Source organism: Dermochelys coriacea, chromosome 7 (assembly GCF_009764565.3).
Source record: "Dermochelys coriacea isolate rDerCor1 chromosome 7, rDerCor1.pri.v4, whole genome shotgun sequence".
In the NCBI taxonomy this organism is placed as follows: domain Eukaryota; kingdom Metazoa; phylum Chordata; order Testudines; family Dermochelyidae; genus Dermochelys; species Dermochelys coriacea.
The window spans coordinates 121,969,274-121,984,196 of record NC_050074.1 but is presented as its reverse complement, the minus strand read 5'-3'; the positions used below and the strand labels follow the sequence as shown (position 1 = coordinate 121,984,196).

At 41.4% G+C, this 14,923-nt stretch overlaps 1 protein-coding gene across 1 annotated transcript in view; it reads right to left on the bottom strand.

Annotated features, from left to right (window-relative positions):
- SH3PXD2A (SH3 and PX domains 2A) overlaps positions 1-14,923 on the bottom strand; it is a 406,607-nt gene that overhangs the window by 14,525 nt on the left and 377,159 nt on the right. The window contains 4 exon segments of the mRNA XM_038409643.2: positions 93-212; positions 3,858-3,907; positions 5,151-5,485; positions 12,450-12,567. Of these exon segments, the coding sequence (XP_038265571.1) occupies positions 93-212; positions 3,858-3,907; positions 5,151-5,485; positions 12,450-12,567 (623 nt within the window).

Here is a 14,923-nt window from a genome sequence, read left to right as displayed (position 1 = left end):
TTTTTTTTCTTTCAAGCCATCATCTAACTTTGTACAATGCTCTACCATTGCAAAGCATTATTATTTTGTATGGTTGCACTGTTTAGGCTCACCTCTGCCTTTTGTCCTCCACGAAAGCTTATTCCATCAGAAATACAAGACTGGAATTCTGCAATAGTGTAATATTCCACTTCCACTGATGGAGGCTCAGGTGGTTTAGGCAACTGGAAGCCCTGTGGCAACAAAGGAAAGTCTTGTTTAGAGAGCAACTAGCAATAAGTCTGCATGTGTCAGCATGGACAGTTATTGCCATTTTTCAGTGCTGCTGAACAAGTGGCATTCCTTACTCCTAATTTACCTCCTAGCGATAAGCACCAGGCTTTCTATAACAAAAGGTTTGCAGTATTGTACTTGTGTTGGTCCCAGGATATTAAAGTGACAAGGCGGGTGAGATAATCTCTTATTGGACTGACTTCTGTTTGAGACAGACAGACAGACAAGCTTCCGACCTTACACACAGAGGTTTTCTTGAGCTCTTTCTCCCAAAGAAGAGCTCTGTGTAAGCTCAGAAGCTTCTTTCTCACCAACAGAAGTTGGTCCAATAAGATATATACCTCACCCACCTATGGCTTCAGAGGAAATACATATGGAAAATTTTGTGCAACAACAGGCCCAAGATGGAACCTGTTTCCCAGATATCAAGAAGTTTAAGTGATCCAGATTAACTAGAGCTGCACGTAAAAATCTAAAAGCTGATAATTGCTATTTATTAATTGGAATTAAAAAGGAAAACAAACAAACAAACATACACATCTGTCTTTCACCATAAAACCTGAGCACCTCCCACAAGTATCCCTTGACTGAACTGGATCACAATTTATGGATTTACTCAGCTAAAATGGCAATGGCAGTTGGATGGATGTCAGGAAGGGGGCCCTAGCTCTCTATTTCTTTATGTAACGGAGAACAAGCAATTTTGTTCAAACCTCCATGTCATCATTAACCAACCCTAAAACCATAGGCAATTTTACTAGGTTCCTCTCATATTTCAGACTTAAAAAAAAGAGAAACTGGGAAAGATTCCGTTCCTCTAAGCATCTATATATCTGCAGCATCCATGATTAGCTTAACACTTTATGGAATGACATGACTCGTTATTAAATAAGCACAAAAAAGAGTCCTGATGGAAAAAACCTGAAGGGATCTTTGGTTCTTTAAAGACAAAATCTGCTCCTAGCATTAAAAATGTGACTTACACGTACAGGTCTGAATTGTGACAGATAGTTAAGATGACAACTGAGATAATTGCAGCAAGATTCTGAGCCAGGAAACTGAAGAAAGGAAGCAAAATACTGTACCTTAACGTACTACTCCATTGATTTCTAAACCACCCTCATAGTAAAAAACATGCATCCTTTTAACATAACTGCCGGAGGCATTTTGGCCCACGTATTAACCTTGCCTAGCAATGTTTCAATTCTGCATTTCAGCACTGTACACGTTAAAATATAGCATAGGATGCAGTATAACAGCATGCCTTCAGATTTTAGAATGGTTTGAATTTAAACTGAGCTAATTGGAAACAGCAAACATACTTGATGCTTCACATGTGTTTTGTTAACAGGGAGTTAATTACAGCATTCCTGCCAAAATAAAAACTAATTGAAATAATTAGTGCAAAGGAAACAAAAGTCAGGAGGAAAACAGCGTAAATAACAACCATACTGAGCTCTCAGTTAATAAAATGTTCGGAAGAGAAGTTTGAGATCAACACATAGGATAAAAGAATTGGAAGAGCTGAATGCTGCACATTACATAGTGAATCCAAATTCACATTGCTCCTGTTCCGAGCAGGAGAGACTTCGCTACAAACAAAAGTATTTGATTGATGTAACTTCTGTCTAATGGGGTTACTAGGTCTTCCTCATATTTAGGAGACAGTTCTGCTTTTCATATGTCTGTCCTCAGTTCTGCAAGTCCAGACATCAGGACAACTAATTTTAATAATTCCCATTTCCCTACCACCTGTCTTCCCACAAGATACCAAACAGACTTAAAAATTAAACAGATGTCGCAGCATTAAAATGTAGCCACCTCGGAGGTGGGCAGCAGTTTCTAGCTGCTATAGGCATGCTGCGCTTCACTACAGGAAAAGTGGAAGGGACAATTTTGGCTAAAAGGTAATTGGGAAAGTCCTTACTCTTTTGAAAGAGCTGTGGGCGCTTTAGCGTCCCGGTGCAGTGGACAGGACATTAAGGTTTTACTCCTCCCCAGAACTCAATTTATCTACTTTGGAATTATAAAAAGGGAAGAGTCAAGACTATGGGTTGCAGGAAGACTAAGCATTTCAGTAACTCTCAGGCCACCACCCCCTCTGTGGGGGGGAAAAGCTCAGAGAATCAAGGGTTTATTATCGGTCCTCAATCATGAGGGACGTTATACTGGTATGACATAGCAACTAAAGATGGTCCAAAACTTTGCATCCAAACCCCTTTTACATTTAGGCCAATTAGATTCAAAATGTTCCAATCTGAGATTGCTTTCTACAATTTTTTGTTCATGATAGGATGGGGAAAAAAAAGGGGGACCTATATTCTAGTTTTGATATGTCCGAAGTCTCATGAGATTTCATTCTGAGTTGGTAGAAATCTCATAACAGCTCTCAAATGTGCACATTTTTCAAAAGAATAGTTCTTGAGACTCGGGTGCTTTGTACCTGAACCCTAGCTGGGTGCTCTTATTAGGGTCTGAACATAGGGTCCTTCATGCAAGCTCATCTCAGGGCATAAAGATGAACAAAAAAAAAAAAGAGGAACATAACAATTCAGTTATTTTGTTCCACTGGAAAATGCCTGTCCTGGTAGCTTGCTAAAAGTCCACTTCACTGGTGTAAGAGGACAAGCCATTCTCTAGTAAGGTACCTATCTAAATCACAGCCATGGGGGAAAAAAATAAATAAATCTATAAATACTACTTATGCTCTTGTATTTGGAGCCGTTCAGTGTTGGTACTTATGCCCTTTTTTAAAAGAAAGGATTCAAACAGGGCAAGTTTACACAATGCAGTCAATATTCTGTGCATGGTTCTGAAATATGCCACAATCCCAGGAAGATGTAGTTGGCTAGTGAAAAATGTGATGGCTGTTCCTTAAAAACTTTGTTCCCAATTGAACTACATGGCCCCACCACTGTAGTATGTGAGCACAGTTACAATTACCATTATATAGTTCAAGTATCATCCCTTCAAAGGTTAATCCTATTATACTTATTAATGTTTAATAATTAATGGTCCAATTGGTCCCAGTAGGAGTTATGGGAGCAAAGCACCACACAAAGTTGGGCGTTCAACTTTGTATATAAAACACTGAAAGGGCGGTTTTATTCCAAATGAACATTTTTCCATGGTAACTTTTCCCATGGAAAAATGTTCCCACGCAAAGCCCAATATGACTGAATTTATATTAAAAAGTTGTTCCTGGGTGCAAAATTGCCCCAAAACAAAAACAGAGATCATGACATTTTTCATAAACAAGGCTTCTCCCACCCCGTCCAGTTTCACACCTCCCTAAGTGGAGTTATTTTAAGTGATAGCTGTCTTTAATATTTAAAAATAAAAGACAGAAAAAAAAATCACAACCAAGAATAGCGCTTATATGTGAAGCAAGATTTTTTCAAAACATGCATTGACTCAGAAAAATGTCCCCAACTAATGTTGAGCAAATTCCAGAATGCGTATTTTATTCTCTATTATATGCTGTGTGTTTAAAAAAAAAAACACCTCTTCAGAAGCCCTGTGTGGGGGGAGAGGGGGTTCCTCTAAAGCTTTGTGTCTAGATGACCGTCGCAATAGTTAAGAATAAAAAAAAAAAAAACACAAACCAGACTGGATTCTCTCCGAGGTGGAGGCCTAGTTCTTAGATTTGGAGAGCCTATGGGGGAAAAAAGTTTAAAAAGTTAATTTTATTTAGCTGTGTAAGTTGTGCTAAGCAAAAGCTTTCTGAAGCTGCCAACTGTCCTAGATAGTTAATTAGTAATTGCTGTTAGAAAGTTCCATTATTTGCAGTGATCAAAGTATTTCTAAGAGTGAGTATAGAAAAGTATAAGGGACCACTGGAGATTACTGAGGTAACCTTAGCAGTTTGTTGCCAATATAAATTAGCAAGTTTTCAAAGGCCACCACTGTACAATCTTTAAAAAACACTGGGCTGAATTCTCTGCTGAAATAACTCCATGGACTTCACTAGACTTGAGCCAGCAGAGAAATTGGCCCTGTATCTAGTTTTTCCATAGTAAAAGGAATCCGTTAGAACAGTAACATTAACACTGATGTTTTAGTCACAACGTATCAAAGCTCTTTGCAAAGATTGGGCAGTATCATTAGCCCCATCTCACAGAAGCACAGCCAAGGCACAACAGTTACGGTGACCTGTCCCAAGGTAACAGTAAGCAAATGAAGGAGTGGGGAACAGAAGCCAGGTGTCCCAGCTTCTAGTCATCTGCTCTGGTCACCAGAGTGCTGTTTTAATAGTTATTATTCAGGGTCTCACTTTAGAACCTATTCTGAGGAAAACCAGTGGACTTGTCCTAGAAAACAATTCTGAAGTTCACACAAGTTACTGTACCAAGCATAGTCCTGAGGTTGGGGAGATGAAACTGTACTGACGCTGGAGAACGAACATTTCTTGGAACCACCGCAAAATTACAAACACAAGTCCTGATCCTACAACTGAATCCCTGTGAGCGGATTCCTTTCACTTGCACACAACCTTGCTGACATACTCCTCACACTGCACATTAATCCTCGTACCATTCTGTGCTTGCAGCATTATCACTAGCCCAGTGATACTTGTGCGTTCAGTGGACCATGCATTATCGTATACTCTTTTATCTCCTTCTATCACTAGGAAGGCAAATAAATTATTCCCTTATAGGACCAACATGAGCGAGCTTCCTGCCTGACAAAGTAACAGATGCTTGTAGACACAGTGCAGTAAAAAGGGCAGCCCTTGCTTCAGGAAACATGCTCTATACTGAACTTATTCTCTAAAGACTCAGGGCAAGGCTACTCCAGAGTGGCCCCTTCAGCAAGTTACACGCCACAGGCCCCACATAAAGATAAATCAGGAATTCTTATGAAAATGATGGCAGTCAAGCTATACATTCTGGTCTTACTTATTTGAGCTCTTTGTGGTGCGATCCTCGCTACAGCAGGGGATCCCTGAGCCAGTTTCGAAGCCTGCTTGTCTGAGGTCATCATGGCATTGCCATTAGAGTCATTGCACAGGATGGGCAAACTAATTTCTTTCTTTGTGATGTGGGATTCCACCATTTCGTTTTCTGCTTGGGTTTCCTTGTCGCTGGATGGTTTCTTGTTCAGCAGGTTACTGATCTCCATGATGTTGCCTATAATTTCCACTGGCCCAGTTAAGTTCTTTTTCCTAGATGGAAGATCATCTTTAGCCTTCTTCAGGTATGATGCTGGGGCCCAGCCTTCTTTACCTAGATGCCTGCGTATATTAAAAGAAAATATCATTACCACAAAGAACAGCCTTTGTAGTCCTTCCAGATACAACGGCTAAGGCAAAAAATGACTTAGACCATATCTTAGAACCAGATGTTGGATTTTGTGTTATGCTTTTGGTGTCTCAACTCATCCACTTTCTATAATTAGTCACCTCACGGTCTACTCAGCTAGCAAGGAACAGTGAACTATTTTAACAGAAGAGTTACCCATTGCTTCAAAAGTGGTCTCTCCAGATCAGAGAGAAGCTTACTGCCAAGGCATAAGGGAAAATTTAGTAGTAGGTTGGCTGCATGCAGCTTTTACACGGAATGGGATAAAAAGAGACTGTTTTGAGCATGGAAGTGCTGAATACGCACCACGTTTATGAACAGATCGTATACACAGAATTCTCTTTTCTTCCAAATTGCATCTCTCATGCCCATAATGCAAAGGACAAGTTATCACAATTAAGGGCGACGTTCACCCCAAAGCAGAGGCCCTTCATCGACCTTGTGCGTTCCCTCTGTATTGGGGTATATTTCACTCCCATTTTCTTTATATCCCCGATCCCATGTGAAGCATTTTACAGAATGCCTCCTATCTCCAGTAGGTGTGAACTGTGGCCTGCCTTCATGCCACTGTAAAGATAGAACAACTATTTGATTAGAAAAAAATTCAGGCTCAAAACTGGATTTAATTTTTTTTTTTTTAAATAGTAAGTCTGGGACTATTTGAAGGATGATTTGGAAAAAAAAAAAAAGATTGAACATAGACCAAGTACAAAATATGCTCACACCTTTCCCAAAAGGTCAGCTGTGGAAGAATGACAAACTTCAGCCTGGGAAAGTGTTTTTTCTAACTCCTGCTATTACTGACACTTCATCAGCGATTTCAGATTACAAATCAGACTCCAGGGAGGACTATGTACATAACTCTGATTTCCCTAGTGAAACCCCAGCTTGCTCCAGAGTAACTCAGTGAAACCCCTCTCTCTTTAATCTCCTAAGGTACCTGGAACAGATGCTTGAACTGTAAGTGGGGATGTGGGCACCATTAAATTCCTGGTGCTCAGGAAACAAAAGGTTAAAATGGCAGGGCTCTGAGGCTTCTATAACAAAATGCGAGACTCACTAGAAAGCAAAAAGAAGCGATTGGTAAAATACAAGGATAGTCAAATAACTCTCCTTCACATAAGTGAGCTTTGACAGGAAGAGTCAGATTAGCTGTGAAGTTTGGTTTTAGGCTATTGGACTTATTCTGTTCTGATTCACTGAGTCAAAATATTGATTGATGTCATTAGGAGTCCTGAGCAGGGATCAAGTGGAGAATAGGTCTTTAAATAAGGATGGTATCTAAAACTCTTTACTTGGAACACCTATTACAAAAGCCAGTATTTATAAGGTTTAACCCAAGTCTTAGCAGCCTATCCCTAACTGCTGTAGAGGAAGGAAAGGAGGAGGAATCTCCCATGTTTAAATCCACTAGCCAGCTTAATTTAGGGGTTCAAAAGACCTGAGGTTTTGCAAGGGATGGCATCCTCAAAAGAGCAAAGTAAAACAAAGGACTGGTCTCCATACATGTGGCCCTGAGGCTTTGCAAGTGACTCAATTACTGCTATTTGCTGCAATATTTCTAGACAGAGTGGCAATGATTACATCCACCTTGTGATAGATACACAATCCTGCTTCTGAATCTTCTCTATACAGAAGTAAAAGTCTAGGGCTATACAAGCAAGCCCCCTCTTTCTAACATTTCAGCATGCAGCAATTATGGTCCTTCACTAGGGCCAGTCAACTACAGCACACAATTTGGAAACCATCATTGATTTTTGGCACACTGTGCTCCCTGAAGCAACCAGTATTAGAAAACCATACCAGGGATTCTTAGAAGTCTGCAGACTCAACCCAGAGGTAATGGAAACCTTTTTATATGTGAACTGAATACAGCAGGGTTTGAATGCACCAGGCACTGTAGCAGCACTCTCATCAAGAGCAGGAATTCAAGATTTGCCATGTGCCAAATTTTGGTGAGTTTTCTCCTTCCCTGCTTTCTCCCCATCACCATCCATAGGCCCTGAATAAGAGTAATCCCACTTCATGCCAAGGAGGGCTAGGGGCAATTCTTTTTGGAGCATGTCTTAACTGGTCTCAGCATGAAAGGAGTGTCTTACAAATACTGTCCAGGCACCTGCTAACGTCTCTTGTAAACAGCAAGATGTGGTTATGAACAACCCTCTCCTCCCGCTCTCTAGCGCAGGGATGCTCAACCTTTTTCTGAGCCCTCTCCCCCCACCCCAACATGCTATAAAAACTCCACAGCCCATTTGTGCCACAATAACTGGTTTTCTGCATATAAAAGCTGGGGCCGGCATTAGGGGGTAGCAAGCTGGGCAACTGCTTGGGGCCCCATGCCACAGAGGCCCCCCACAAAGCTACTTTACTCAGGCTTTGGCTTCAGCCCCAGGTGTTGGGGCTCAGGGCCCGGGACTTCAGCTTTCTGTCCTGGACCCTAGTGAGTTTCAGGGGGTCCGCCAAGCAGGGCCAGTGTTAAACCTGCTCATGGCCCCCCATAGGGCCCCAGAGCCCTAGTTGAGAACCACTGCTCTAGCACACTCCTGGTTTGAAATAGCCCTGAACTGGAACCCCAAGACCAAAATTGACAGGCACTGGAAAAATTCATATCTAGAGCTAACTTTCTGGCTCAGGACTGTCTTCATAATGAATCTGAACAGTACGGATTTGGATCTGAATTCCATGGACTTGGGCCTCTCTACTCCTCCCCGTAAGCGTTTTGAACAGATAGCCCCTGGGTAGGGTTATTGAGATCATACTCCCCCCCCGGTATTTTGAAGATTTCAAAATATCTGAAATTCCTGTTCTTTGTTGACTATGTATTGTGCTTACTTGGGAATTATGTCAAGCTATACAGTATGATCAGATTTCAAACATAATCTGGAGTACAACTCACATTACAAAAATCAAATAAGAGTATGCACTGCATAGATCTTAGTCCATACAGGACTACAAGAGTTGACATTTTTCAGATCAGAACGATAGCACTAATGGATAAAGAGACTCTATGCTGGTTTCTTCATTTTTCTATCTATTTTAGATTTTTGCATTGCAACACACAATCCATGTGGCTTTATGTGACCTTTTGCATTGCAAAACGTAATCCATCCAGACAGCTTTATGTGACCTTATATCGTTTCAATCTATGGCTATGCACAGGTTAAGCCACACAAAGCTACTGACCACCTAGCAACTGGCTGCAGTACTGCCTCCCCATTGATCTACTTATGATGTTGAGTTAGTGCAAGCTAGCTAGAAGTAATATGTAACCGTCACCATCAGGACGGCAAAAAAAACCCAAAGTACTTAGTCCAAGTGGTACATCCATTTCCCACCCAGCATTGGAACAACAGCAATAAACATTTAGTAGTTCCATCTGAAGATCTCAAAGCGTTTACACTGCATTAGGGAATGCCTGTTCTCTCTATTTCATAGGTAGGGAAACCGAGGAATGGAGATCAAATGTAGGAAGATCCAGGAATAAAATCCAGATCACTTGACTCTCACAGTATGTCTATAATGCAGTCAGGAGGTGTGACTGCAGCACCCACAGATGTACCCAAGCTAGCTTTGCTCCCTGGAAGCATTGCTTGGGGGGTTGGGGTGGGGCGGGGAGGGAGGCAGGCAGGCAGCACAGGCTAGCCACTGGAGTACCTACCAAGGGTCCCAGACCAGCTTTTACTTGGGTGCATAACCCCTAATTCCACTCATGCTGCCATAGCTTCACCGCTATTTTTAGCAAGCTAGCTCAGGTATGCCTACCTGTGCTGCAATGGCACCTCCCAACTGTAAGCATACCCTCAGCCCTGGACCTTCACTTACATTTGCAAACTGTACCAGGTATTTCAAATCTTATCCTATTTTCCTTCCAATAGCACTTCAGTCTACACAGCATAGCAAACTGCCTCTCTCTCACAAGGGGTCTAAAATTCATAATAGTCCAGGAAATCAAGGGCATGCCAACAACAAAAATCCTGATCAGCAACTTGTAAGTCAAAAGAAAGTGACAACCCTTATCTGTCAGCATCAGAAGAACTCCAACACCTTCCAGAGGGTAACTGGTATAAAGCAGCATCTAAATAATTGACTGTAACTTCAGCTACTAAGCATGTAATATGATCATGCAGGCAAGTGACACCAATCCACGGTTGAACTCAATAAAGCAGTAATGAAGATTCCAGCTCAGAGTCTTCAACACACACAAGTCTAAGGGCCTCACAACATGAAACAGGGCAAAGAGAGGAGAAGAAATACAAGTGTTCCAATGCAACAGGGATTAAAATACAATTGTAGGGTTACAGGATTAGGGGCATTGATTTGGCTTCACAGAGTGAAAACCCCCTTTTTGTTTTAATATTACATGAAGAAAAAGATTCAAGCTATAGGAATGTTTAAAAAAATATATCAAAAGTGCCTCTGTGTGTCTGAGCACTGGTTCCCTTAACATCTGCTTTCCAGCTTCAGAGCACTGGAATTACTCCAGAGGGAAGCAAACTGGGAGGGGAAAAAAAGAAAGACAGGAAATGAGGATCAGCACATGGCCAGGAATTTTGGGAAATTATATATTTAAGGTGGAGCTTGTTAACATCTTTAAGGTAGACTCGATTAAAATAAAACTCCAACAACTTGCTAAACTTTAATACACTTATTCTGTTCCCATATGATCCATTGGAACAGATAAAATGGCAACCAGATTCATACGGACTTCCCCCTCCAAAATACAAAACAAGGAGCGTTTCAATTTAAATTGTTAAACTCTTGGACTCGGGTATTACTAAATACTAGGGAGGCATTGTTCAAAGTAGCTACGAGTATTCTTAAAAGCATTTTAAATGTTTTAAAATCAATGTATAATGTTGAAGGCTTTCAGTTTAATAGTTCTGGACAACAAAGTCCTCTTTAGCCACAGAATGGGTACAGTATGGGGTAGTGGCACGGAAAGCTTTGCAATGCGGCTCCAATTAGTGTTTCTCATGGAGAGGATACTTCGGTCCTTGGCCTTTGATAGAGGCTACCAAACAAGATACTAGATTGGCATTAACTGTGGTGGTATTTTGTGATGTGGCTATTAAGACCCACCAAATCATTTCGAATTCAGAAATGCTCTGAATCCAAATTGGATCTGCATAATCACGAGGAGACACAGATTACAAAAACTGGGTTATACTGAGCATCCTCAATCCTCGTGGATTTCAATGGGAGTCAAGAACATATAAAACCTTCCGGGATTGGGTCCCTGATCCAAAAGTGCAATTAAACCCACTGAAAGATGTTAGTTTGGGCCTAAAAGACATTTCTGCTGTAAAAGTTTGAGTAACAAGGGGTCTTCTTTTTGTCAGAGTTAAGTGTATCCACTTAACATTACACAAAAACAACATTACAAGAAAAATTTAAGCACAAAACAGATCCAGCTAGCTGCTTGCAGAATTGTTATTTATACAGATGAAAAGAAGCCTACAACAGTAATAAGTAACAGTAATAAGGAAACATTTATCCAGGAGACTAGTTCTGAAATAAATCAAAAGATTTTTATAATAATGGTTCCCAACAAAATTGCATGCTTTATTCTTCAGTCTTCAACTTTGGATTCAAGTCCTGTGAATGATTAAATGCAAGGGGGGGAGGGGGAGTGATATGACCAAGCCTGGGCATTCCCTGCTCATAATGTCTAGAGCCCATTCACTCCTGCATTATTTTAGTTATTAGCCACTTTGTTAGGAAGATTCAGAAACAGATACAAAACTAACATGTTTATCATGCATGAAGCACTAAATGTAGGTTCCGACTGTGCTTTCTCAATCATGATTCATGTCTCTGTTGCCTTAGTTATAAGCCAAGCAGAATCCAACTAGAAAAGCAAAACAACAAAAATCCATTCTAGATGCAAAAGGATGAGCAGGAAGGATATCTTATAGGGCTCATGAATTACAGAATTCTCTTTAACCACCTTTATACCTGTATTTTCTATTTAATCAATAGAAATGGTCCCAAACACCACTCCCAGAATCTGAACACCCCAAACTTTACAGTAGCACCCAAAGACTCCAGTCATGATTGGGGTACTACAGTACTAGCTCCTGTATAAACCTATATGAAGAGACCATTCTTGACAAGTATTGGTCCCAATACATTATATCTCTCTGTACAAGTTGTGCCTAGGACATGGTTGTCTTGTACTCCTTTCAAGGGAGTTTGATTGTCATAAGGAAAAACTGCTGTTATTTTCAGAGCTGCACATCTAATTTGCGTGCATGATATCTGTATCTGTTTGTGGCATATAGTTTACAACTGCATGCAATGACTAACTTGGAGAGGCAAATAGCTGAAAATCTGGCCCAGTATGATATTACTGTTATTATTTGCATCAGTCTCAATGATGATTTATTCTGCAGTCAGCAGGCTGATCTCCAAAACCCCTTAAAAAAAAAATGAACTGCCCCAAGCAACTTGATAGATTATAAACAGCAACCTACCAGCATTATTTGGTGAATCTGATTTTACTACTTTTCAGAAAGACAACTGACACACACACAAAAAAGACTCAATTGGCTGCATGTACATTAAAATGATCACTTGTATTAGATAAGTGCCATTTGCTGACTGGGATATGGGTTTTTATTTTGAAGAAGGAAATCTAAAAGGTAAGAATTTTCTACCAAAATATTTCAGATCTACAGACTTCACAGTCCACGTTCCATTCCTACAATCAATACTGACTATTGTTTATTGGTCTTCTGTAACTTTCCCTTACATTTCTGCCTAGCATACATTCTGGATAATAATGCCCATTTTCTTCTCTAGACAGAGAACGATACAGGATGCGGATGTGAAGCTAATCATCAGAAGTCCCGAAGATCATAAATGCTGTAATAAATCTGCCTGCAGGAAGCTTTTTACCTGATGTACCACCATCCTTCCAGGTTCTTTTGGATGACCTCCACGGTGACCCCTTTTTCAAACCCAATCTCATCCTTCCCTTGGCTGGTGTACGGTTGGATTGTGACATATTTCTCTTCTGGTAGAGGGAGGGGAAAAAAAAAAAACATCAGTTAGGAGCAGAATTAGTCCAGCTGTTTTTCTGTTCTGCTTGCTTTTCAACTGGTTGCGCAGCAATTACATGGAGCCTTTGCAAAGGTGGAGCCCTGCTCAATGGCCCACTGATTAGGTATGCTTACAACATGACAGATAATTAGCTCATTGACACTGCCCGGCTGCTGACAATCACAATGCGCTTCCATGCCAGTAACTATGAGGTCTCAGAGAGGTCTCCCTCAAGTGAATAAAACAGTGAGAGTAGGATTGTCAAGTTTGCACACAGTAACTTGATGGAATCAGCCTGGCTGCCAAAGCAGCCAAGCATCACTGAGGGAGCTAGAGCCAGTTGGCTCTTCCAAGTGTGCATATGGATACATTGAGTAGTGGTATTACAGAAACTTGAGCACTGGATCCTGAGAGCAACCCGTACTCCTCCCCAACTCAGAGGGACTGACCTATCTGTTCTCTTCACACCTCTGGAAACCATGTGGCTCTACAGGGACAATCATGAAATGGATGTATTTTTTAAATACGTGTAAGCACAGAGAAAAGTTTTGGTACTTTATTACACAGCACCTCCAAGTGCCTTACAAATGTTCATTAAGCCTCACACCTACGAGAAGTGGGTACATGTCGTCAATAGAGAAGGGCCAGAGGCAAACCCTTGACCCAAAACACCCACACACTTTTGGGAGTATGGCACAGGATTGGAATGTGGCATCACCTGCCCATCTCCAATTACTGTCCCCATTCTACACATGGGAAAACTGAAGTACTAGACTGGAGCTTAGTGGCCCAAAGTCCCACAGTGAGTGGCAGAGCCAAGAACAGAAACCAAAAAAACTTCTCTCAGTCCCTTGCTTTACCCACCACATCATGCTGTCACCCCTGAGGACACTTAATGCACTGTATTTTCCATCAGTCTCATACACAGCATTTTTGTAAGTTAGTCTCAAAGCTACAAACATTTAACCTTTTTCCTATCACCAGGGACTCTTGCTGAGCATTGGCAGGGATAGGAAATGGGGCCAAAGCATCATGCTGAACCCAGGATAGGATGGGGGTAGCCGCATGTTTAGTAGCGACTCCTGTAAATGACTAACAGGGAGAATAGCAAGGCTCTAAGGGTATGTCTACACAGCAACTAGACACCCACAGCTGGCCCACTGCCAGCTGACTCAGACTCATGGGGCTGTTTCACTATTGTGTAGACTTCTGGGTGCAGGCTGAAGCCCAGGCTCTAGGACCCTGAGGGGTTGGACGGTACCAGAGCTCAAGCTCCAACCCAAGCCGAGAAGTCTACACAACAGTGAAACAGCCCCATGAGCCAGAGTGTGCTAGCACGGGCTAACCGTGGGTGTCTAGTGCTTTGTAGACACACTAAGGGTGTTCCACTCAGTCCACCTAACCAGTTAAAATGGTGGCCATTACATTGTAGGGTTAGAAATGGGAAAACGAGTAGGGGCCTCTCTGTGAAGGAGAGAGGGAAAGAACCTAAGTGAATCCAGAGTTCCTGATCATTGCACAAATGGTAAATGAAAGGAGTGGGAAAAAGGGTTGCAGCAGCTTAAGGCAAATGCTCTTATGAGAGGGAGTCAAATAGAAACACCTCAATCTGTTTAGTTTTATGATTGAATTATATTTTGTTGCCGAGTGAAGTAAGGAAAATGTAAAGGAAAAAAATATACACTGAGAAAAAGAAATACCTCGGAAAGAGAATAACGTTGGCAGAACATCTGATGGCTGCGGAGTCAGAGACTGCATCTTTAAAGACAACCTTCCTTCTGATTCCGATGCATTGAACTCTCAAAACCTTCACTTCCTCAAGAAGCAAAACTTCTGCTCCCAGAGAAGCCGCTTTAGTAATTTATTACGGTAACTCCTACTAAGCGACTCCGAAGGTGTCATTCCTAAATAGCACGGTCAGTATACATACTTTCCCTGAACAATAACTTGGCTTCAGATTGAGACTCACTGCTGCAGCTGCAGCTAATCAATCCAAGAATCAAATCATGAGATGGAGAGAGTTTTCCCTAGATGGGCATCTGGTCTGTGGAATGGCTTTGGTTACATAGGGAGACAAGTTTCAAAAGGCTATACTGCAGAATGAGTGGGTTAAACTAGCTCATTTTTGAGCTTGGAAGACCAGAACATTAACTGGAGATGCAGATGATTTCTAGGTGATTAGAACTTGCTTGGAATATATGGTGAAGGCAGGAGGCCAAGTGACTTCAGGCACCTGAACCACTGAACATCATCCCAGAAATGTATTGCCTAGGGTATCTTTCTATCATTCTCCTATAAAAGTCGCAGCAAAAGAGCTAAACCATGTGTTT